Source organism: Carassius auratus, chromosome 11, assembly GCF_003368295.1.
Source record: "Carassius auratus strain Wakin chromosome 11, ASM336829v1, whole genome shotgun sequence".
Taxonomy (NCBI): domain Eukaryota; kingdom Metazoa; phylum Chordata; class Actinopteri; order Cypriniformes; family Cyprinidae; genus Carassius; species Carassius auratus.
Genome location: NC_039253.1, coordinates 15,128,289 through 15,153,609, shown reverse-complemented (window position 1 = coordinate 15,153,609; position 25,321 = coordinate 15,128,289). Strand labels below are relative to the sequence as shown.

General features: G+C 36.7%; 1 protein-coding gene across 8 annotated transcripts in view; it reads right to left on the bottom strand.

Annotated features, from left to right (window-relative positions):
* kaznb (kazrin, periplakin interacting protein b) overlaps positions 1-25,321 on the bottom strand; it is a 133,242-nt gene continuing 107,921 nt past the window's right edge. For 4 of the 8 annotated variants that reach the window (XM_026275623.1, XM_026275624.1, XM_026275625.1 and 1 more), the window contains 13 exons: positions 15,471-15,662; positions 11,814-11,950; positions 11,135-11,305; positions 9,822-10,002; positions 9,608-9,741; positions 8,305-8,431; positions 3,907-4,106; positions 3,358-3,476; positions 3,034-3,265; positions 2,540-2,641; positions 2,123-2,289; positions 1,702-1,810; positions 1,396-1,582 (listed from right to left, as the gene is read on the bottom strand). In XM_026275623.1, coding sequence (XP_026131408.1) covers positions 1,424-1,582; positions 1,702-1,810; positions 2,123-2,289; positions 2,540-2,641; positions 3,034-3,265; positions 3,358-3,476; positions 3,907-4,106; positions 8,305-8,431; positions 9,608-9,741; positions 9,822-10,002; positions 11,135-11,305; positions 11,814-11,950; positions 15,471-15,662 — 2,030 coding nt within the window. In that variant the 3' untranslated portion in view covers positions 1,396-1,423. Of the gene's footprint in view, positions 1,583-1,701; positions 1,811-2,122; positions 2,290-2,539; positions 2,642-3,033; positions 3,266-3,357; positions 3,477-3,906; positions 4,107-7,668; positions 8,432-9,579; positions 9,742-9,821; positions 10,003-11,134; positions 11,306-11,813; positions 11,951-15,470; positions 15,663-25,321 lie in introns of those variants that run through there. The other 4 variants (XM_026275622.1, XR_003293263.1, XM_026275627.1 and 1 more) reach the window with 4 other exon arrangements.

Sequence of the window (25,321 nt, the reverse complement as noted above, 5' to 3'; positions counted from 1 at the left end):
TACATGTATGTAGAGCTTTATTTTTCTATACAGATTATTGTGCCAATGACACATGGTATGAATCTATATACAAATGTTTCTCAAAAGTACAGTTTCACTAATGCCACAAGATACAGTAATATAAAATGATTAGTGATAGCAAAACCCACCTTAAAAATGCACCATAACTGCTTTATTCATGAGCTGTGCATCTCCTAGCGCTGGTATGCTGTGCAACTGACATCAAACTGTTTATCACTAGACAATCGGAGTCAAACCCAGCAGGAAATCTTTGATTCATAGTTGCCATTCCTAACCAGATCTTGAACAAAAACTTAAAATAACGATTGGTTAAATTTATATGAAACAAGTGATTAATCGATTTGTGTTATCTTATCTGTGTTAACCCAATGACAGAGGCTGTTTCATAAAAAGACAATGCTGTTTCACGCTGAGCTGCTAAACTTGTTTTGCTCTCCTTGCCCCGTAGCTCCAAGTGGGATTCCACAGCTGCAGAATGTGCAGTGCATGTGCTGTACTGGCTTGTAGATTGTATACTGCATTTTACCTCTCCATACACTCTCATAGGAACACTGCATATGACACAAAATAATTCTCTGACTCTGTAAAAAGAAGATTAAAGGCTTTCCAACCAGATCGCACTTTCATTTCCTTATTGTGATTGATAGTCACTATACAATGCATTTATATACAAATATATTCCATTCAACAAATTGAACTGCATGCATGATAAGACAGAGATGTTAAAAATCACAAACAGCAAATAAAAGAGAAAAAAAGTAGTTTTTTGTTCATTTCTCTAAAGTTTTTTTTTTATGTATATATATATTATGCGGGAAAACTCATTTCAATTAAACTGGAGTGATCCTCATGAGACTAATCTATTACCCACACTACATTGCTACTAAAGTGGTGGTTGATTCTAATTTTATATGCAAATGAGACTCTGAAAACACAAACATTTTAGCAGAAGTCAACAGATGTATTAAAACCAAGACAAGACTTTACTGTGGCATTCAAAGTGTTTTCACGATAAATTCACAGCGTTATTTCTCCATCCAGCATTTCCCGTAACTTCAAACAAGCACAGTGTTGTAATGACTTTGATGTAGGGAATAGACATCTGAACATGTGGTATTGATTTTAGCTGCATACCTCCAGTTCTGATTGGAATTTACGGGAATCAGGACAAGTTCATCTATGTATTGTGTTAGTAACAAAACATTTCCTTTTTAATGTAGCATGTCTATACAATTTTAATTAAGTGCTTGTTTGTGATTTGTTGCCAATACAAAATTCTTTAAAGTGCAAATGGTCAATTCTCAAATCTCTTTTACAAATAATTGAGCTTATTTGGTCCATTTAGAGATTCGGGGAGGCTCAGCCTTCCTAGTTCATCCAAGGCAAACACAGAGCGTTGCCCTCAGACATTAGTGATCTCTATGCTTGAGTAACCGTGCATGGGACTGCCCTTGGTCCTCTGCAGGATCTTGATGCGATCTTCTCTGGGTGGTGATCCACAGCCGCCTTGAAAAGTCAAGTCTCTCCCAACAGTGACCAGTGGATTGAATCTCAAAGGGCTCTGAGAAATGACAGAAAGGTTATTTATGCTTTTACAGATCATTAACAATAAGAGGTAGGTGCACAAAGTCCACCATTTGTCTTGATTTTGTTTTGTGCCAATTACAAGACAGCTGATACCTTGCCAACTTTTTGCCTGGGAGAAAATCCTTCCTCAGTTTTGCGGCAGTTTGAGACAGGAGAATGTGTAGGAGTCCCCTCTTTCCTGTAGTCCTGAGCCTGGTTAGTTCTGTACAGAAATCATTGAATCATTTTTAAATGCGACCAAACTTGTAGCAACTTTAACAAATCCACATTTGCATAAAAACAAATATTAAATCATTTAATATTTTATTATTACACAAAAATTCAATATCTTTGTTATGCATGAAAAGACCAAACTTAAAACTGTGATGTTCAAAAGCAAATATTGTTTGTGACTAACAGCGCATACATTGTGTCCCAAAAGTGAAACCATCTACCTTCAAACAATTTATATTGTTATATGCTGCTAGACTATAAAATAGTCCTCATGACTATACTGAAATAAAGCTTCACACACCTTGCGGGGTTGAGAAGCACTTTCATTTCCTCGTATAGATGACGATGGATCATGTGTTTATTGCTGGGGATGTCTAGAGCCTTGGCCATGGTGTCTGCACTGAAGGTCGGATCTAGAACCATCACTGCACCGTGGATGCCACTGTTCTGAAGGCCGTCAGCATACTCCTGCACAAAAGACAATTATTTGAACAGGTTGGGCATTTTATCAGATATATTTATACAATTATACAGTACATTGTTAAAATAAGTTTAAATATCCAAATATGAATTGAGAACTATTATATTACTCAGACACTTTAACCATCTCAGGAATAAATGACATTTTGAATTGTAATAATATTTATTTGGAACATATAAATATATTACTGACCCCAAATTTTGAATGGTAGTGGACATTTTATGAACTTTGTATTACCTTAAGATCAATGTCTCTGATCCATTTAATGACACGGTGGCTGGTCCAGACCACCGGATCCAGATCTCGATTTTCACACTGAGCACGACGTGCCTGTATAGTCTGCAGAGAAGTCAAGATACTTTAAAATATCACCAAAAACATTTTATATTTTCAGAGTGAATGCGACAGTAAATGCAGAAATGATTGCCTCTTTGTCAAAGTTGAGCACTTGCAGAAGTTTTTTTATGTATATATATATTATGTGGGAAAACTCATTTCAATTAAACTGGATTGATCCTCATGAGACTAATCTATTACCCACACTACATTGTTACTAAAGTGGTGGTTGATTCTAATTTTATATGCAAATGAGACTCTGAAAACACAAACATTTTAGCAGATGTCAATAGATGTATTAAAACCAAGACAGAGAAGTTATGATACTTTACAATATCACCAAAAACATTTTATATTTTCAGAGTGAATGCGACAGTAAATACAGAAATGATTGCCTCTTTGTCAAAGTTGAGCATTTGCAGAAGCTGAATGGCTGACAGAATGCTGGTAACATGGAACTTGTTGGTGACGTTAAAGACGGTCTCCAGGTCTCTCCGTGTGATAGAGTTCAGTACTCTGCCGTCCACCAACTGGTTGTGGAAGACCTGTGAGTATTGAGGAAGCCCCACATCGCCCAGCCAGGTCTTAGACACCCAGTGATGATCCATATCAGCAGCTTTGGAAAGTCTGAGGGACACAGATGTAACACAAAATCAGTGCCAATGCAGTCAGTCTAATGTGTGGCACCTGTGTGCTTGTGCGTAGGTGTGGCCGCTCACCCCCGTCCATTCTCTGCTTCTCTGTAGTCCTCAATAGCTAGACGGAGCTTCCTGCGGTGCATTGGGCTGTTGATGCCCAAACCCAGCTCCAGATCGTCATCTGTCAACCCCAGCAACACCTGCAACAAGAAGCAGCTAGGTTAGCATATTTGTTGTACTAATTAGCAGCCACAGAACTGAAAATGCTATCTTAGAATGTCACTTAATGAAGGAGAAGTTTATAAATGGCTTGTTAGTTGTGTTTAGACACTACAGGTAAATCACTACAAGAATGATCACAGATCATTAAGACAATTGTTTTGTATTATACGTTTTCTAAAATGTTGTTTAAATATGCAAATTATGCATTATCTAATTAAATTGGCACTGATTTGCATACATTTACAGAAGAGAAATCTGAACACTGGGTAATATGTTTTATTGTCTTCTGTCCAATCTGACAATTTAGCATGTTTTTCTTGTGGTGCTTTGCTTTAAAAAAAAAAAAGGCTGAAATTAAAGGCACAATAAACAAGGTAAGAATTGGCAAAAAAACAAAACAGCATTTACCTTTCCACTCTTGACATTCTCTGAACAGGCGCGCATGTACATGGGCATTGCCATGACAACCTCCAGCCAGGCCTGCACAGTGACCGCCTTCCACAGAGACATAGGCTTGCTGCGCGTAAGCTCCGCCTGCTGTAGCCGCTCCAGCTGCTCCTCGCCGTCTGATAGGCTGGGATGGTTCTGGCTGGAGAGGCTGTCTGAGTCTGGATTGGTCAGGAGGGGCAGGAATAGGAGTGGGGGCAAGTTTAAGGGGTTCAGAAGGGTTGAGAGCAAAACAAAATTGCCTTATCCATTCTGCACATGAAAGCTTGTTTATTGCTGTCAGGAAAAGGACCCACCTCCTTATCTTCCTGTTTCATTTCACTATTTCCAGCTTTTAAAATGCTCCTTAAATGAATCATTGCTTTCAAGCAAGAACCAGCGGATGTGATAAGGCCTTATCTATCCTCATATAACCCAGACACCCATTGAAACAAAACCACTTCCACATTTACTACCTCAGACTTTCACAACAAAACCTCATGAGCCTCACTCGCTTACTGCGTCAAGCTAACACTGAATTTGCTTGATTTTTATGAAAATCTTCCAATTAGACCATTTTACAGCATTGTTTTCTATCACAGTCCTTTTTTGTGATGCATAGTGCATTGGCTACACTGTAAAAACAGGAAGTACAAATTGTAGTAGATTTTACAATACTTCAATTTCTGTGTTATTATTAGTGAGATTTACTTGCAAACTATGTGGTTAAGCTTAAAATCATACACATACATTTTAGTGTAGACGTTACCTGAAATATTTGTGACTCTGGACCACAAAAAAACAGTCTTAAGTCGCTGGGGTATATTTTTAGCAATAGGCAAAAAAAAAAAAAAAAAAAAAAAAAAAAACATTGTATGGGTCAAATTAATAATTTTTTATTTTATGCCAAAAATCATTAGGATATTAAGTAAAGATCATGTTTCATGAAGATATTTTGTAAATTTCCTACCTTAAATATATCAAAACTTAATTTTTGATTAGTAATATACATAACTAAGAATTCATTTGGACAACTTAAAAGGCGATTTCCTCAGTATTCAGATTTTCAAATAGTTGTATTTCGACCAAATATTGCCAGATCCCAATAAACCATACATCAATGGAAATCTTATTTATTCAGCTTTCAGATAATGTATAAATCTTGTTTTGGGGTCCAGTGTCACATATTGTAATTTATTATATTTCACCCTTTCCATGTAGCCACACCTAAGTGACCGGATTTTATGAAATTTGCATAATCCACTCCTGTAATTTCAGGTTTATACCAGCAGGTGGCGCCCAATAAACTAGCTAATGCTGTTGCAGTGAAGCAACTTGACTTTCAGTCGAATCTGTATGAATTAGATGTATAGCTAATTATTTAGATTATTTGGTGTCTAATATAGCTCTCCTAACGTTACAAGTGTGTCCTGGCAGGTATAAAACAAGACTGAAGTCACCCTGAGGGTTCAGACTTATTCATCTTTCTCTTTAGGCTTCATCAGATTTTAATTAGCTGAAAAAATGACCTCTATAAAACTCATTATCTGATGGGCATCGAGGCAGAGGTCACCCGTTTCAAATCTTTAGAGGAAATAGGTACTTGTCTAAGCAAAGACAGAGCCTTGACCTTGTTCAAGACATCTTGAGAGCATCCGCTGGCTTTATGGAAAATGAATTTTAATGGAGATCGCAGTCTGTTTCCATTTCAAGTAATGAGAAGGAAAAACCCAATCGCTCTGAATTTACTGTAGCGATGCTCTCCAGTGTCCTTCACGAAAACCCTCATCAAGAAGACTTACATAATACCTTTTATGATATATAACTATATACTCTTCAATAAATGTGTAGCATTTTTAAATAGACCTTTATACTAAATGAAATCAACATCAGTTGGTCATGAGATGATGTTTCGGGTAGAGGTGCACATGACCGTGCTCATGTTTTGGATAAGGGTGTATATGATAGACTCGTTCCAGTTGACATATTCATATGAGTTATGAATGTAGTGAGTTTGGGGCATTCTCATCCACTGAGGTCAGACAATGTTAGGACACGTGTTAACACAAATGGCGGGTAATTACAAATGAAGAGTAGAGCGGGGTCACCCCAAACCATGGCAACCCCTGAACAAGAGGGTTAAGAGGATTACCATTACATGACAACTCGCACACAAACATACACACAGGGTCAAGAAGAAAGGCACATGAATGTTGGGTTATGTGTTTTTATTTTAAAATAAGTTTTATTTTAATAGTTTTTTTTTCTCTTTAAATCTTCAGAATGTTAAAACCTCCTCATCAAGTCTGTAAATTCAAAGATAGTCTGGTTTCATTGAAAGGACCTCTTTTCTATTCTTTAAATAAAGTTCTTTAATAGACTTAATCTTATATCTGACATAATCTACTTTACAAACCTTACAACACAAACTCATTAAAATGACATGGAACTGAACTTCAGTTCAGTTTAATTTAAAATAAAAAAAAATCAGTGCCACCAAGTTGCAAAGGAAAGCTTGAAACGGAAAGAAAAATGTGATATGTCATGACATCATTGGGTTTAACATTAATGGAAAATAATGTTATGGAAGCAGGATGTATTATGAATTCTTACAGACAAGCTATTTGCACACTTGAGAAAGCAGGGGGTAAAAAATATTCTTATGTATTTTCTTATGTACTGCAAGCTGCACTATAACCCTTTGGCACTTTACTGATGTAGGCTATAGTCCAGATTTGTGTGTAAATTATCTACAGTATATGGAAACAAACTTTCCCGGTATCACTTGAAAATCTAGCATAATTACTTATATGTTATAAAATATGTGTTTTTTAAATTGGAAAAAGTCTAATAAATAATGCTACATGTCTTTTAGCAAAAAGGGGCAGTCACATTGGACCACACAAAAATAAATCAAACAAGGCCTGTTTGAGAAATACTGTAATTTCAGTCCAATTATAACTGAATTACTCCGTTATCACAATTGAACCAAATATTATTTCATTCCAGACAATACAGTATAGATTTAGGGAGGTTTTCAATTCACATTTGTCAAGATTTATAAAATCCTTGGTGTGGCCTTGCAAGAAGACATAATACAGAATAAATTTGTTATCCTGGTTTGGCATCAGTCTGAATGTAACTGTAAAAGTAAACCTGTTAAAGTGGGGTCACATTTACCATTGCTTGACGTGATTTTGCGGGGGAGATTAAGTCATTTCAATAGGAATCTGTTTGTCAGGGGTTTTGCGTGAGGGTAATAATTGGTCACGCAAATTTAACACTTTGACCAAAAGCAAAGCTTGGTTTGACAGTGACTTCATTCACCTCTCCAGTATTGATGATGGCCAGCGGAACTCTTTTTGCCCGCGAAATCTCGCCAATGTGACCCCACCTTTATGTAGATGTGCCTCGGAGATTAGATTACTGAGGTGAATAGCTAAGGCAAATATTTAGAAAACCATCATATCTGGATGTAGCGGAGTAGATTATAACTTTAAACATTAAAAGTGCGCTCAAATTTTATTTTAGTAATGTTGCATTGGCGGCCCTCTAGTGGCGTGGATGCCGCATCACACATTGTTTACAGGCTGTTATGTAGAAATGTCATTTGATAATAGGTATAGTAGATTTCCTAAATTAGCCGGCCCCTTTATGGTAACCTGCTCCATGTACAGCTAAATAGCTGTTATACGGCTCACATCTCATGTGACCATGTCATGTAAACATTTTTGTCTCATCTCTCTCTCTCTTTTTTTTTTTTAAATGTGTCTGATTAGGGCAAAAATGACTGAGTGCATCTTTAAATATTTCAGATGGACCTCATGCTATGGTGTATGAAGCCTGGAGCTTTGGGTTCATGGTAGTAGCGGTCATGAAAAATAAGCATTCCACATGAAGACATCGGCAAACACAAGGTGCACAAGAGTTCCTATTTACAAATGCTCAGCAGTAATTCAAGTTTCCAGTTTATAAAAAAAAGAGACATATTACCACAAATAAAGCATAATAACAGCATAAACATATTCACACGCAAATGATCCCATGTATATATTTATATGAATGTAAACATATGTACATATGCATACATATATAAATATATATTTCATTTACATAGATGTTTTTAAGTGTCGTTATGTACATTTCAAGGAGGCAGCAGTTCTTCCTCTTTCCTGTATTTTTCATGGGGAATACATTTGAAGGCACACACAAATGCTTACATACGCTCACACACACACACACACACACACACACCCGCACACACACGTTAACTCATACAAATCCAGGCTTACGTTCCACATACACACATCTAGGCGCTCACACAATAGCACTATCACCAGTCAGCATCCTCCTCTATATAGTAATCAGGGGTGGAAGTACCATCAAACAGGCCCGGATCCAAGGACTTGCGTTGCGATTTTCCCCGGGCAAACACTCGAGAAAGTGAGCCGAGACTCATCTTCTCCTTCTTCTTCTTACGCTTCTGGTCCTCGAGGTCCTCCATGGACTGAGGCAAGAACAAGAAAAGGCAGAAACAGAGACAGCAAGAGAGGAAGGAGAAGAGAGAATAGAAAAGTAATGGTGGACATATGGGAGCAGGTCAGTTATGTGGTTTCCTCAAGAATCTCAGGAATATCTGCACTCCATCATCAGCACCGCTTCAGGGGTCCACACACTCCAAATATGCTTTATTTGCAATCTCTCATTCTGGATTATGGGATTTTACACTCCCAATCATTTAAAAACATGCTGCATACAGTTGTTCCAGTCACATTTTTGGTTTGGCAACATTTAGGATACCATTGTTGTGAGATTTCACTGTTGACTTTTTTGTTGAACACTTTTGTAGATTTTGGTGTTTCTATAGCTGCCCAGGGTTGTTAACAAGATGCCACCAGTTATTTTGCTGGTCTTGGCTGATTTAAGATGGTATTCCAGCCTGAGCAGTTGAAAAGTATACCCAGGATTCCTCTAAAACCAGTCAAAAGACCACAACAACCAGTCTGGAAGACCAGTCACGACCTGCAAACCAGCATAGGACTTTTGTTTTTCTCTTCTTACATATATGAAGAGCCCATATTTACTATTATAAAACGTATAGTGTGTCCTTGATGATGATTGGTCACAACATCTGACCAATCCACTGTCAGTTGTGCCAAAAAAACCTGTCCTTTAGCTATGACTATAGAAAAGCCTCATGATGTAAGATCGTTGTATTAAAACATTTTAGTGCAAAAAAACATTAAAAAAGTCTCAAATTAAAGGTAAAAAAAATGAAAGTTATTTAAAATAGTTTTCACCAATTGAAATAGAGCTGATTAAAATATAAACATTGGATTGAAATTTTTAAACTTAAAACACATAAGCAGAAATTTTGTTCTGGATACTAACTGAAATAAGTTGAAGTACTAAAAATGAAACCCAAATATATTTTTTAATAAATTAACATATTTAATACTTAATTAACATGGCAAATGTTCAGGCTTGTGGAGCACAGCTAGTTCTCACAGACACAAATTCTCTCTTTTGGTTTATCTGCATTAACTTCCATCAAGACAAAACTGGCCCCTGAAGCCATGCTGATGAGCAGCGCAGGGACTGAATATTTGAGAAGAGTGAAGGTGGAGATAAAAACAAGTTGGGAAGGCTGATTACTTGGTCGGGGGTGCCAGGCAGCTCTTACATTGCAGAGGGAGTGAGTCCTGTGGCGGGGCGAGTTGATGTCGCTCGGGGTGGATGAGCGGTCGCCGTCGGCAGCCGAGGCATCAGAGATGATGGAGGGCTGGCGGGAGTGACAGGGGCTGATCCTCAAAGCAGCTGTGGGTGGCAGGAGACGGGTGTGTGGGCTAAAAGAAGACATTCGGTGGATCTGAGCATGTGGTTGTGTGGACGTGTACCTTGCCTGTCCGCGGGGTGTGAATGGTACAGGGTCTGTTGACTCTGTCTGATTGCTGCAGTGAGAGGAAGGTCTGCTTGCATCACCCACTCCTGACTGCCGTTCACCACCGGCTCCGATGGCATCGCCAGAGAGTGACGCTTCGGCACGTCTTTAGTGAGGGTGGCCAGAGACTGCTTTGCCTGGGGTACAAAAACACCACACACACAAACACACCGTACTGCAGGTGTAATCACAAGAACCATATGAAAATGGGTCGAAAATGTATTTGATGTTTAAATGTAATAAAAAAAATTTTAAATTACAAATGATGACATCACAGTATAGGTTTAAAAAAATAGATATTTTAAATGAATATTTTATAATAAATGTATTTTCTATTCATTGAAGAATCATCAAAATATGAATCAGCACAGCTGTTTTCTAGATTGATAATAATAAGTAATGTTTCTTCAGCTGATAATTCAGCTTTGCCATCACAGGAATACATTTCACATTTTGAAATGTATTCAAATAAAATAGTATTTCACAATATTAGTGTTTTTACAGTATTTTTTAATCAAATAAATGCAGTCTTGGTGAGCATCAGAGACCTCTCTTGAACAAATTAAGAGATCTTCATTTTTATTATATATTATTTATATACATGTATATATTATTGTAAGTACTGTTAAATATCTCCTAATATTGCAACATTTAATATTACAAAACCGAAACTTTGATTAATTCCAGGTTTATCTGGAAATAGAAAGAAATGTTGAATGTGAACTCAGATGTTGGATGCCACTGTATATCAATAAAGTTGACATTTTTTTACTATCTTTCAGCATCTAGATGTTTAAGCCCTCAGATCGCTCGGGGTGAAAAACAGTGGATTTCAAAATCTCAGTGGGAGTGAAATCATTAGTACGCTTGAGATAGTGTGTACTAGTGGGGCACAACAGATTACGCAGACGAAGTGAGTAATGAAGCTATTACTGCACTGCTGACAGCCATGTGCCTCTTCATGGGGATTTTTGTGTGACTGCATGAGTCCATACGGCTGTTTACACATCATACTGCCAATCCAGCAAAATGTACAATTGCACAATGCAGTTGGAGTTCCGTGATCCATCTACAGATCTTAAACTGATGAATTTAGAGTCTGCAGTCTGAGCCACTGAGATGTTATTTGAGAGCCTCAAATGATAAGAGATTCACATCGCCAATAGAGAATGAGTTGTGACTGCTTAAGAGGTGTACGCGTTTATGGCACTGTGGGAAGTGAAAGTGTACGTCTGTAAGAGAGACAGATGAAGAGAGATGCTATCTCACCATAGTGAGCTCTGCCTCCAGCTCTTTGATTCTGTTCTCCTTCATGTCAATCTGGGAGCGCAGGACGCTGGCTTGTTCTGTGGCCTCTTTGGTCTGCCTGCGCAAGTCCCATTTCTCTCTCTCCAGCATGTCCTTCTCTTTAGCCAGAGCCTTGACCGCATCCTCACTCTCCTGTAGGGACAGCACACGGTCAGCGTCGCTCCGTTATACAGGAGTAACAGTCATACATGCTCAAGAAACTGACGAGCCATACTGTTGCAAATACAACTAAATGCATTCTGCTAAAAAAAAAACAAAAAACATAAGAAATTGATAAAAATCTTCTTACAGATCTTCAGTTAAACAAGTGATAAAAGCATCAAAAATAACATTTTTATGTCTGTGGTGCTACCCAAAATTGTTTCCTCAATCAAGATAAAAATCATTGCTTTTTCATTACTTTTAATTAAGAGTGACACTTCTGACAAAAGATCGTATCAGCCAGTGCTAAATTAATTGTTCTTTGTAAATCTACAATGATCTAGTGTAATCCTGAATGAAAAGATTAAATAATAATTATAGCACGGGTTTAATGGTTTAAGGTTTAATGTTGGATTGACAGATTCCATCTATTAAAGATTGTCAGAAGATGTGCATAAAGTGTCAGTGGTGAATTGAATGCACAGGTAATGCATGTCACCTTTCTGTGCTGGTCATAGTTTCTGATGAAGTCTCGGAGCTGCTCTTCTCGGCTCTCCAGTGTGGTGTACAGCTGTTGCATCTGGTTCACCAGGTCAGCTTTTTCTGCCTTCAATCGCTTCCGATCACCCTTCATAGCTACACACAAAGATGCACAATCAGAATCATAAACGCAGTAATAATATTCTCTTTTTCCACATCTTACAAGTATAAAACAATCTGAGTATTTCCTAGACCATAACATTTATCTTTCATCATTTTTGCAGTGTGACTACAACACAAATACAGGCTTTGTGCCCTTACATGACATGCGTCTGCAGTTTGTCCTCTGACCCCTATCTGTCAGATAAGAGCTGTAGAAATATAAAATGATGAATTACCCTGTCTGTGTGTGTGTTAATGCGTGTGTACAAAAAATATCATTATTTATTGTTGGATTTATGTCTTTTGTTGTTTTATTATCACTATCATAAATAAAATCAGTTTGTAGTTAAAAATAATGCAGTGCACTGCTCAAAACAGCCTCCAGGGGGCACCACGCTCTACTAAAAACATCCCACACGGAAAACAGACATTTGTGTTGTTTGTTATAAAATAATTAACAGTAAACACAAATGCAAATTTAGTTTCAAGGTTTTAATTTGAGAGGAGTGCGAAGTGTAACACCTCATAATTTAATATCTTTTATTAACATTTCATTTCAGAGTGCCTGTTCTCTTGCAGCTTTGACTAAGTAAATCATTTATTTTACTTGAGGCAACTGTCTCTTTCCCCCTCAATCTGAAGAAAGCTCCCCATTCCACAGTCAAACCTGTTTTTCCACTATCATTCGAGAGCGCTGACATTCATGAGCACACGTACACCCTGCCACCCATCACTTCTCCCTCTCTAACCCATCTTCTCTTTACTCCACATGAGCCAAATCAGGTATAGTTTGCTGAAAACGCAGTCTGTGCATGACTTATTCTGTCATGTCTCATTCGCTCCTGTTTAAGTACTACAGGTGTTACATTCCAGACTAAATGACAAGTGTCAAGTAACACAGTTAACCTAGTGTGAATTGTGCCAAACTGAGTACAGGGTGTTCAGTGTACAGGAGATCTCTTTTAGAGGTGTTGAAGAATTGAGACATGTACAGAATAAAATATGATGTCGTGGTTCGCTGTAGATATTGACAGCTGCTGTTCTGTTAATGTACCTCTAGCCTCGAGTCGAGACACAAAAGAGTTAACCGTTTGATTGGCTGAAGTTATCTGTTAAAGATATTTATTTAAAAACATTAATATGACTGTCAGCACATAAATATTAAACAAAATAACACTTATTTTTAAGACAGCACCAATGCGTTTCAGGTGAAACATTTTACAAAAGGAGATTAAATGTTGTCTTTCTTCTCAGATTGTTTTCCAGAGAAAAATGCAGGTTATCTCGATTACTAGGACGTCTAGGGTGTCATCTCGTGTCTTAAACTGTGCTTAGTATTGTCATGAGGATAACCAAAAGTCTGGGATGATTTTAATATGAACAATTATTTGTTTTATGCTAGCTGCATTCCACTGAACTCTTTAGTTTTAATGTATTTCAACAATCCTTCAGAAATCATATGCTGAACAAGAAGAAGAGAATTAGGCTATATATAAATATTTTCTTTTGATAATCTTAATGCATCCCTGCTGAATAAAAAATAAACAGTGCGCTCCCAACTTTAGAGCGCATATAAATTAATCATCACTTTACAGCTAAAAACAAAACAGTTGCCATGACACTTTTATATGTCAGCAGCACTTGAGTTTACTGCTGTCATAAAGCACACTTCATTCTGAACGCACCTCCAGCTCAAACTGCAGGAGCGTACAGATAAGACACACTTCTGAACGAATGATGTTATATATCCAAACCCAACTCTTTCTTCCAGCGCTTATGTCCTCTGTTTATACAAGTCTCTCAAATACACTAAAAGAGCATTACACACCAGATAAAAGATAAGATAAGCTACACACACATTAAAGTATCTGGTGACAGGTAGAAAAGGGATCTATTATGCTCTCCGCTGAAATACACGCCTCACATATACTTGAAAGTTCTCTTTTGATGGCATTTCTTTCATTTTCATGCGTCTCATTTTTAAACCATCCCCATCAAACAACATCAGTAATACAGCTTTATACTATGCTTTATACAGAAATATATATATATAAAAAACATACTATGTAATTTTATAATCATACATATTATTATTATTAGTTTATAAATTGTAATATGAGTGATTATTGTAAGATTTCATAAATACATATTACATTTTCTATTAGGGCTGGACGATTAATTGAAAAGTGATTGAAACCGAAATTCGGAACCTTTGTTTTTTTGTTTATCCTGTTCATACTTTTCCCAGGGTTGCCAGGTCTGTGAAATAAAACAAGCCCGACTGCTATTCAAAACTAGACCAAAAATACCCAAGTGCATTTTTCCCCCGGTGTTTTCCCCTCTGTCTAAATCATGCTGAGGGAGATCGCTTTAATAAAATATAAAATTAAATAAAATAGAAAATAAAAATGCGCCAGCAGCTCAAATTGGCAACCCTGACTTTCCCCTTAAAAACATACTACAATGTTACATATTTTTAATAGGAAAATATCATTTTTACATTCAAACTTTTTGATTTAAAGAAATGTGTGCTTTGATTTCTATTCTTCAAAATAATACATTCCTCCAATTATTTAAAAAAAAAAAAATCACAAAAGATTAGAAATGCACACTTTCATTAGAAAAAGTATCCCATCTTTAATAGCTTAGCATAATAGAAGCAAATAGAATAATCGTTCATTCATTATTTTGGATTTTTAGGTCAGGTTTCCTATCTTTCTTTTTTTCTTTTTTTCTTTACTTCTGTAAAAATATTTGGTGCTGTAATGATGCTCTATGTACCATTTTTAAAGACAAATATATTTTTACACTTCATTGATTTGTATTTAATTGCAACTTGCTACTTGCTACTTGCAACTTGAGTCGATGTAATTGTAACTAGGAATTTTTATTGTAAATAAAGCTTTTGTAAATTCTTTCGGACCCACTTTATATCAAGTGGCCTTAACTACTATGTACTTACATTTTAATTAATAATTTAGTACAATGTACTTATTGTGTACATACATGTTTTTACATTGTACTTATATATTTTTAAAAAAAAACTACATGTAATTACATCTGTATTTAATTTCTGCAATTACATTTATAATTACACTATTGAACAATACTTTACACCTTAACCCACCCTAAAACTTACCCATACCTCCAACCCTCTCCCTAACCTTACCCCATCCCACCTCAATAGCAGCAAAAGTGTTTTACAATACAATATGAACACAATAAGTACATTGTACTTATTTTTTTATGTAAGTACATAGTAGTTAAGGCCACCTAATATAAAGTGGGACCATTCTTTCATTCTTTCTTGTAAACTAGTCAACCTCACTTATCGACTAGTTAGACATACTGTAGTTAGAAAGCCCACCGTGACCCATCTCTATTACTGAAACAATGATTTTGAGTAAACTGGGGCGGTATTGGTGTGTCTAGGGAGAGTGAAGCGCTTCAACAGCCCACAGGGGGGATTTCTCTGGTAATCCTGCAATATTGGCTTTGTGATTGGGGTTCAGACCTTGTAAGGCCTCCTTGGCACGTTCCAGCTCCTGCTCCTTCTCCCCCAGCTGCACCTTGAGCTCGGCGGCAGAGAGCGTGTCGGCCGAGCAGCCGCCGTGCGAGTCTTCCAGGTCTTTACTCAACATGTCCTTCATCTGCCTGAGGAGGTGCACCTCCTCCTGCAACTGAGCCACCTCCTCCCTCAGCAACACTGCGGGAGAAATCCAGAGAGACCGGGATAAAGAAATCACTTAGTAACAAGTAGCTCTCAGCAAGTCTTCTGTTTTGATGCCACATATTATTTTTTCCATGTGGCCAGCGGGCTAAGAGGAAACAGAATAATTATGACAAACAAAGTGTGGCTGTTTAGATACTTCATTTTTTTATTTCTCACTCTTAAACAATGCTATCTTTCATCCCTGTTTAATCACAGAGAAGCAGATCACATAATAAAAAAAAGCAGCATTCAGATCTGGAGGGGGTGAGAGACAATTTCTATGCCATTTTCAAGGCTCTTTCATAGTGTCAAGGGAGTTAGAGAACAGACACATTAGGAATGAGAGCGAAACCACAGCAACAAGAGCGGGACACTTAAAGCAAAACAGCGGTAATTGGCAATATATCAACAAAAACACAAGCAAAACTGTTAAGGCATTGAGAGACGGGAGGCTGAGAGGACAAAAATGTTCCAGAGGCTTTTTTTTAATGAGCGGAAGAGTGTTGCCTACTTTGCTTTTGAATGACAATCAAAAAAAAAGCCCATATCTCAACCCTGCACAGAGAGTGCCTATAAACCAGAGCAAAGCTGATTGAAGGACTTTCAAAAGCTCATGTGGCGACTTTCTGTTGTCAACATTTCAAGTCTTGTCCGTCTAATGTGGCAGAAATTCACAGAACATCATCGAGTCGTGAAAGTAAACCAAATTAGCCGAGCTGCCAGTCAGGTGCGCTCTGGCTCTGCTGATATACGCTCAGTGAGGGAGTAAATTAAACAGAGGCCTTCGTTCGGTGTACTCTGCATTACCAGTCAACAGCTGCGACATCAATCTTTTTCAAGAGAAACGAGGGAGCTTATCAAGTAATAGAATTCAATTAACTGTAAACTATAATGCACCCATGCTGCAGCCTGGACAATGAAGGCCTGGCTGGGATAAAATAAATCTACAACACTTATCGAGAGCAATCAATACAATTAATGAGGTATTTTGCTTGGAGTGCAACACGGTAATGTAGAATTCATCCCACCAGGCATGTCACTGTTTTGTATGTTTTTTCTTCTTTCTGCTTTTGAGTGGCAGTTGTAGTCCCGGGTGCTTAACACACACACACACACACACACACACACACACACACACACACACACACACACACACACACACGCACACACATCTAAACAAAGTAGCAGTTAATTCTAAAAATATAAAGGGTTAGTTCACCCAAAAAATATATTTTTTTCAATAATTACTCACCCTCATGTCGTTTCAAAACTGTAAGATCTTTGTTCATCTTCGGAACACAATATATTTTGAGCAATTAATGACGTAATTTGCATTTTTGGGGTGAACTATCCCTTTAAGATGTTTTATTCCCTTGCTCAAATACATAATATACATATGTTTTTACCCCGATAATAAATTAATATATATTACTGCAACTGCATGAATAAATAATAATAAAGTGTTAAATGCATTAATAAATTATTAATAATAAAAAAATAAACAAACATGCTATTATTTCCATAATCAAACCAAATTAATTTGTTAAATCAACAGTCCTTAAATATTTTAATACTGTGTGTGTGTGTGTATATATATGGTATATTTTAATTAACAGAGCAGTTTAATATATATGTTTTTATAATTTTTTAAACATTAAATGCTCAATAACTCGTGGGGTGTGTTAAATGCATTCATAAATTATTATTAATAATAAAAATTACTCAAATGAATAAAAAAACATGTAATTAATTTAAAAAAAAACTAAAACCAGAATTAATCACACCAAATTATTGTATAAAATCATCCCTTAAATATTTTCAGCCCGTATATATATTTTATGTAATTTAACTGAGCAGTTTATTAATCAAACATGCCATAATTTTGAAAGTTGTATTTAATTGCAGGGTGCATGTGCTAGCTGACTCTGAGAGTGCAGTAACCACCGGTCCCTCACCTTCACTTAATGTGGCATGAGATCACTCAATGAAAGCACTTCCAGATAAAACTGACAATTAAATCACTTAAACCACTAGTGTCGGAATTCGATAGCGGATGTTTGGAAGCGATCCCACTCTTAACGTGCGAGACAGAGAGGGGGCCGGCCGTGAGTAGAGATAGCAGCAGGTGCTCGAGGCATTTCTTCAGCAAGCCGTTGACAAGTTGAGCGTCTGCAGCACTGCCGATAAGACAGAGACAGGGGCGACCCATTGGTCAGTGCCCACTACCAGGAAGAGCCAAACAACCGGCTTTCAACATGGCACAGGAAGCTCCTTTTCCTGGTAAGTGTCATCTTTCATGCTGTCGTGTTGGAGACCAAAGCCACTTATTCATTTGTTTAACTCAGCGGAGACTTATTTGGGGCAGTGGGTCCAGCTGTTGTCCTGCTTTGAGTCCCAGCACATACACAGAGCTTTGGCTTACTACCAGTATTTGTATGAGAACTATGTAGCTTCTGCGCTCTTACAGCAGTTCTGCTGGTCTGTGCCAAACTTGGGTTAAGAGTGCAAAGACAATGAATCATAACATTACATGTGTATGAATCATAAAAATCATTCATGTTAAACCACACATTTTGCAGCAAACACACCAGTGTCAATCTCTGAAAATTAAAAAAATCACTCAGCAACAAACAACATACTAGCCATTGATTGAATCAACACTGATCTCAGAGAAGCTGAAATATACAAACAATTCTGATTGATTTCTTCCTAGTGTTCCCAAGATACAAACAAATCAGCAGACCACAACACTTCTTGAGGATATAAAAGAGGTTCAGTAAAAAGTCAAATGTTGCGTCAGAGACAAATGTCAAAATAAAAAACAAGTCAATGTTTACTACAGCGATCTGGGAAACTGCACATTTTGACAAGGAATGGCCATTTGCACAAAGAAAATACAACCAAAACACATTACGGCACATTACAACCAAAACAATGAATACAACTCAATAAAACCTGTGTAACCCAACCCAAACACTGATTTGAGTGAAATTATTTTATACATCCAGTGTACTATCTAAATGCAAAATAGCATTTTTATAAAATATAAAAGGAAGCAAGTGCATTGTGTGGTACAGGACTTAAAGCTGCGGTAGGTAACTTTTGACGCTCTAGCTGTTAATAAACAGAACTGCTTGCGTCTTGCGGAAGAACATTGTAGCTGGAACTACTTCTCTCTGTTTATGTCTATGAAGAATCACAAAGGTACTGGGTTACTCCGCCGCGGTACCCCCGAAGCAATCTAAAATAGTCCCAATATAAACACTTATTATAGGTGTACCCTAGTGATTCAGGACAAGCTAAAAACACGGTTTGGAAACTAAGCGAAGTCAAAGAGTAGTTATGGATGAGTCTGAAGACAGCACAATAAAACTCAATTTTTCAGCTGTAAAGCTACTAAACTTTATTATTATATATAATATATTAACTTTTTCTAGATCAAGTCTGTTATTCAAACTAGAATCAAGAAGAATCAAATCGACGCAGACCACCAAATACTTGTTTAACGTTAATTCCATCAAACTCATAAAAAAGGAAAATGATTTAATAGGCCAGTGAAATCTCAGTCCCATGGATCCTGCTGTCTGGTGCCACATAAATGATGACAATAACCAGCTATATAAACTTTGCAGCTGCAGCAATATTTTCTACTGCATAGATTGTCTTTATCTGACAGTTTCTGGCCTGCGGTTCTGCAGTTTCATGATAAAGCATTTTGTGAACTCCAGAATGCATGTTTCAACGGATCTGTAGACAAGTTCTGATGTATAACCACCTCCATGAAACTCCCAAACAACCTGTAAATGTAACTGGGTCCTTAGGCAACTCCTAAAAAGGAGTTCATCGCAGATTATATAGCACAAGAGGAAAAACGGAGCATTATTTGTAGCACAGAAATCAGTCATTGAGTTGATTCTCTAAAAACAAAGTTCTGGGGTCCCGATGGCCCTAAAAGACTTCATACCCAGATTAGACCACATAAGGTCAATGATGGAGAGGTTGCAGGTGTCTCCAGGCTCTGGCACACTTTCCGAATCTCAAGGGACGTCTGGATTCATGGAATGATCCAGATATTAAAGGGCCATTCTTAACGCAATGCATTTTGCATGCAAAAGCCTAATGAATAAAAAAGATCCACAGTTTGTGTCAAAAACAAAGGTTTTACTAATTAAACAATGTACTACAGAAACATTTAATACCATGGATTAAACATGAATCAACTAAGGATTTACTGTGACTGCAAGTCCAAATAAATTATTATTAAAAATGTAAAGCATTTCCTCTAGACATGGGCACAATGTCTGTGGCATTTTCCCACAATGCTTTCCCAGACTAGCTTTGATACTAGTCCCGATATTACCGTCTAAGTGCTCTAAACCCCGAGGTTACATTTTGGGAGTTTTTGGGGAGAGTCCATGACCATGAAGCAGCAGGGGATTTCACTGTGAGCCGCAGTGGTTTTAATCATTGATTAACATGAGCGAGCAGCATGCTGTGGAGAGTTCAAAAAACCTCTCGCTCTGAGCCTGTGTGAGTCAGAGAAGGTGAACCGATAAAACACAAAAGAGAATATCATTAAAGTGGATTATTCTGATTCCACACTATTCAGTCTCGTTCTAAAGGCTCTCTTTGATTTCGGCTTTTTCCTTTGAGATGTTATGATCAATGCAAAGGAGTGTTTCATCACATACATTCTTTTTCACCACTTATTTTTTTTTTTTTTACATTTTATCCTTAGGAGCACAAGTTCACAGCAAATACAGGATCTTAGTGGTATGCATCCCACACATGTATGAGAAGCAGTCCTCAGGAAGGTTTGTATTACAGTGAGTGTAAATCTTTCTGAGGATATTAAATGCTTTGAAACCAATTGGAAATCTTGCTTCAGATGTTACAGGTCCGTCTGTAAGGTTTTGTCCTTCGTAGAACAAAAAAATGAAGTATTATTATGGGTTCAGTGCAGGTTTACACAGTTGACAGCACTTGTGGCATAATGTTAATTAACACAATAATTAATTCCATTTATCCATCTTTTTATATATATTAAAAATAAAAATAAGGATTATTGTGATGCAATATAGTGATGCACTTATATAAGTGCATCACTATAATTCTTTTTTTTTTTTTTTTTAATAAAGTTAGTTGACTAACTTTCAACTAAATTTATTTAAATGTAGCTAAAATAAATAGTTTGCAACCACTTACCACTTTATTTTTTCACTATAGTGAAAGTGAATGAGGCCTATCTGAAAATGATACTCTAAAACAAAATGCATGTGTGATTTTAATCAAAAACTAAATTGTAAACATCTTTAGAGCTCAAATAAGCTCAAATTTTAAGAGAAGAATAAATGGAATTTCTTTATTAATAATATAGGCTTCACATTTTTTGGACCCAAAAATGGTCCCCATTTACTTTCATTGTAAAGTGCTGTAATGTAACTTTTCTTTTTGCCTTTTTCGACAGAAAATGAGGGTGTACTGTACATTAAAAAAAAAAAATTATTGTGTAGTTTTCTAGTAAAGTATGTAAATATCCTTATAACAACATTGGAGCAAAATTGTAGAAGACAGTAAGTCTTGTTTTCAGAATAATTAAGCTTATTTTCTTAATAGTTTTTCTAGTTTGAAGAATGAACCACACTTAATTTTGTTAGACTTATGCTCACAATGAGAAATGAATAAGAAAAAGAAGCATTATAAAAATATACTCTCTGAAGTCTTCTCATCTTATACAGTTTTGTTTTTCAAGTAAATGTATCTTTGAATTAAGAATGTAAGAATGCAAGATCTATTGAGACACACTAATGTGCTATACGCAAAGATTAATCGTCTTCACGGCAAAGTGTGCAATGGATTGCACATGCAGCACGGCAGCTATCGGCACGTATACGTCCCTGCAGACCGATAACTTGCTTCCTAGTGAGCCGTTCGACTCGGATGATTATGTATATAATTCACAGGCAAATTTGTGATTTTGTGGGCTGCAGCGGGAGACCTCAGAGGTTGGTGCCTTGATGATAAGGGCCACTCTTCATCAGATGGATCATGCTGCTAATGCCTCTTAGGCTGAGAACCAAATTACAGAAGCACAAATCATGGCTCTCGTTTGTGGCTTGAGAGGAGAGCAGAGGTCGAGAGAGGCAGAGAGTGATACTTGTATCCCGTTTTGATAGCAGTGAATCCAGCCACGCAGCCTCTCTGACCTCCCGTCAATCACAGAACTGCTCTGCATGCAAAAACACTGAATGCATTTTTTTATACAGTATATTTTATCTAATACTTTTAAGCCCATGATGTGTTTAGAAATTTGTCATTATTTTTGAACAAACAAAAAAACAAACACATCAGTAGTCAAAAGATAATAAATATGAATGAATAATTTACACAGGATGCATTCATCATAAATTATAATTTATCCTTTCTTAAACTGAGTATTCATTTGCAGGTTCATAAAAATTTCGAAAATCCCAGCTAATTTATTGACTTCACTGGTGACTTAACTTTAACAAATATTTCATTAATTTATTAATATCAAAATAAAAGATTATAAACAAAACAAACATATTTTAAAATATTTGCTTTGTATGTAAACAATTAACATTTGAACTTACATTTATTTTTACTTACGTAAACCATGTTATAGTGCATTACATAATCTTTTAATCCATGATGGTTATTATTTGTATTTGTTGTTAACATTTTGAACATTTGAACTAACATTTATTTTTGCTAATGACTATCAGGTTATCAAAAAGCAAACAGAAAACAGAAAGTACAACAACCAGTTCTTTTTCACTTATCAGACATCTCTATTTCAGTAGTTAACCAGCTTCTCCCAAATAACCATGCTGACTAACTATCTTCACCAACTAACTAGCTCTAACTCTTACCATGTATTTGATATTTACAACTAAAACACAACTATTCCTGAAAAAACATCTTTACAAATACTCTTTAAACAAAACACACTACTATTATCTTTCAGGGGTTTTTTTTCAGGATCTCACCCGTTTCTCAACACTAGCACTCACATTCACCAGCTCTCACATTTTCTTCTTTCCACAGCAAATTGGGGAACTTAGCTTTATAGTCCTTCTTGTGTTTCTGTCTCCTTAGTTCTCCTCATTTGTAAGTTGTTTTGAAGAATAGCGTCTGATAAATGAATAAATGTAAATGGAATTGTAAACAGTGAGCCAAGCCATAACTGCAAAACACTGTCTCTGAAGAGAAGCCTGACAGAAGCGCTAAATATCGGCTCCATTTTGGATTTGGATTGGATTGTTCCTTGGAACAACTGCCAAAAATGCTAAATGAGCCAGTTATTAATACATCAAGTCAAATGAATGATTCGAAGACCGTTTCATTAATCCGGATGAAATGTTTGCGTACTCCACATAAAACCCCAGCCTGACTCAAATATGCTGTCCCATATAGGCAAAGAAAATCAACATCAGCGTTTCTTTTAAGACCTACACAAAAGCTTATATCAAAAATAGCACCCACGTCAAATGAGATCTTTTCTAAATCAGAGCTGTGATAGAAGTATTATTAAAAGGTACAGTAGGAGGTGTGGGATGCTGTACTACGATAAAGCTACTTCAGCCAGCACCAAAACACATGCATGAAAATGCATTACAAGTCTCAAGCGATAAAGATTTTGCATGTATTATGGCAAAAAGTGAGAAAACCTGTGAGTGTGTGTGTGTGTGTTTCTAGTCCTCTGTGTAGGGATATCTGAGGGCAACAGCTGTGCTGAATTAATTGCTCTGCGTTTAAATTGCAAGCAAGTTCAGCCTGCCCATGCCAACTGGAGATAGTGGTAATTGATTCACACTTTCATTAAGGACAGATTAGGCCAAGCCAGCTGAAGGGCAGCAGAAGTGCCTGGCCAAAACGCACACACACACACACATAAACACTCACCGTAATCTATCAGCTTTGGAATTTATTAATACTACTACTACTAACAGTTAAGGCTTTCATAACCATATTTATATGGTTTCTTCAGTACCAAATCAGTATATTAGAATGATTTCTGTAGGATCATGTGACATTGAAGACTGGAGTTATGATGCTTTGCGATCACAGGAACAGATTACATTTAACATTAAAAGGAAACTAATTTTCCTTGAACTTTTGCAATACAAAATAGCAGTTTTCGTGTTTTCAGAAAATGAAAAAAAAAAATGTTTTGGGTTGCTGCAAATAAACTGCTTGGTCTGAACTTTCCCATGATATGTATTTACATGTGCCTGCACACTTTTACATGGCAATGACACCTAATTCGTGTTTGGAAACTGGGCCCGAAAGCGATGGTGAAGTAATAAGGGCTCGGATTCAAATATTCAAAACTCTGTTACTTTGTTGTTTTTGTTCACCTCCTACTCAAGCATATGCTTCCCTCTGATACTGGAATAAAACCACTTTGTTCTGTCATTTAGCTTGACAGCAACAAATCCTGTTGGAGAGTTGTCTCCGACTGCACAATTTTTTTCCAGGACGTATAATTTGCTCTGTTACGTAACGTAAGCACTTAAGTGAAGTGTCTCACTTCAAAATCCCTGTGGACTTGGCTGGGGTGACGGAATGCAACATATTGTAGTAGCTGTCAGCGTGGGTGTTCCAGACAGGGTTTTGGCAGCGTGAAACTTGTCCGTGAGCTGTAGTGTGAACTTGTAGTTTGTACTTTGGGGTGGGAGAGAAGGGCAGAGCTGGACAGAACCATCTGGCAGCAGGGGCTCGGAGGGTCAAACTCATTATCTTCATCTATTTGGAGCGTAACCACTGGCACCGAGTAGATCAGTGAGCCGCAGAGGTTTTGCCAAGCCCCGTTGGCGCCGGTGGCACAATATTCTCAAAATACCATTAGACAATGAGTGCACACACACTAGCAGGTGCACCTGTATGTCTGTTTGTAAATAAGGAATTAACAGACACACAGATGCACTTCTGGGTGAAATGTAATGTCCAGATAAACATAAACTATAATATCTAAAACATAAATAGAAAGAAACCAAATAATAATAATAAAGAATAAATAAAATTATGTATTGTGATGCACTTTTTATTTGGCCATTAGATTAAAAAAAATTATACTTGGCAGTAATAAAACATAAGTCTCTGATTTCAACATAAAAATGTCATTAGAGTAGATGGAGCCGATTCATTTCTGGGAATCAGTTCAATCTATCCATTTAAATAATCAAATTTATTTTGCATCATCATCATCATGCAAAAAAAAAAATATAAAAATGATTTATGAAATACACACTACCTTTCAAAAGTTTTGAAAGTCTAAGACTTTTTAAAGAAGCGAAAGACTTGAGCAAAGATGCATAAATTGGAATGCTGACAGTAAATACATTCATAGTGTTAAAAAAGATTTCTAATTAAAAAAAAAAAAGATGTTATTCTGAACTTGAATCCTGGACAAAAAAAAAAAACATCAAGGTTTCCACAAAAATATCAATAGCACAACTGTATTCAACATTGATAATAATAAGAAAATCAGCATATCAGAATGATTTCTGAAAGATCATGTGACACTGGAGTAAAGATGCTGGAAACTCAGCATCTTCACAGGAATAAATGACATTTTTTTTTTTTTATATTACTTTATTCCTTTTTTACTGTGTTTATGATCAAATATA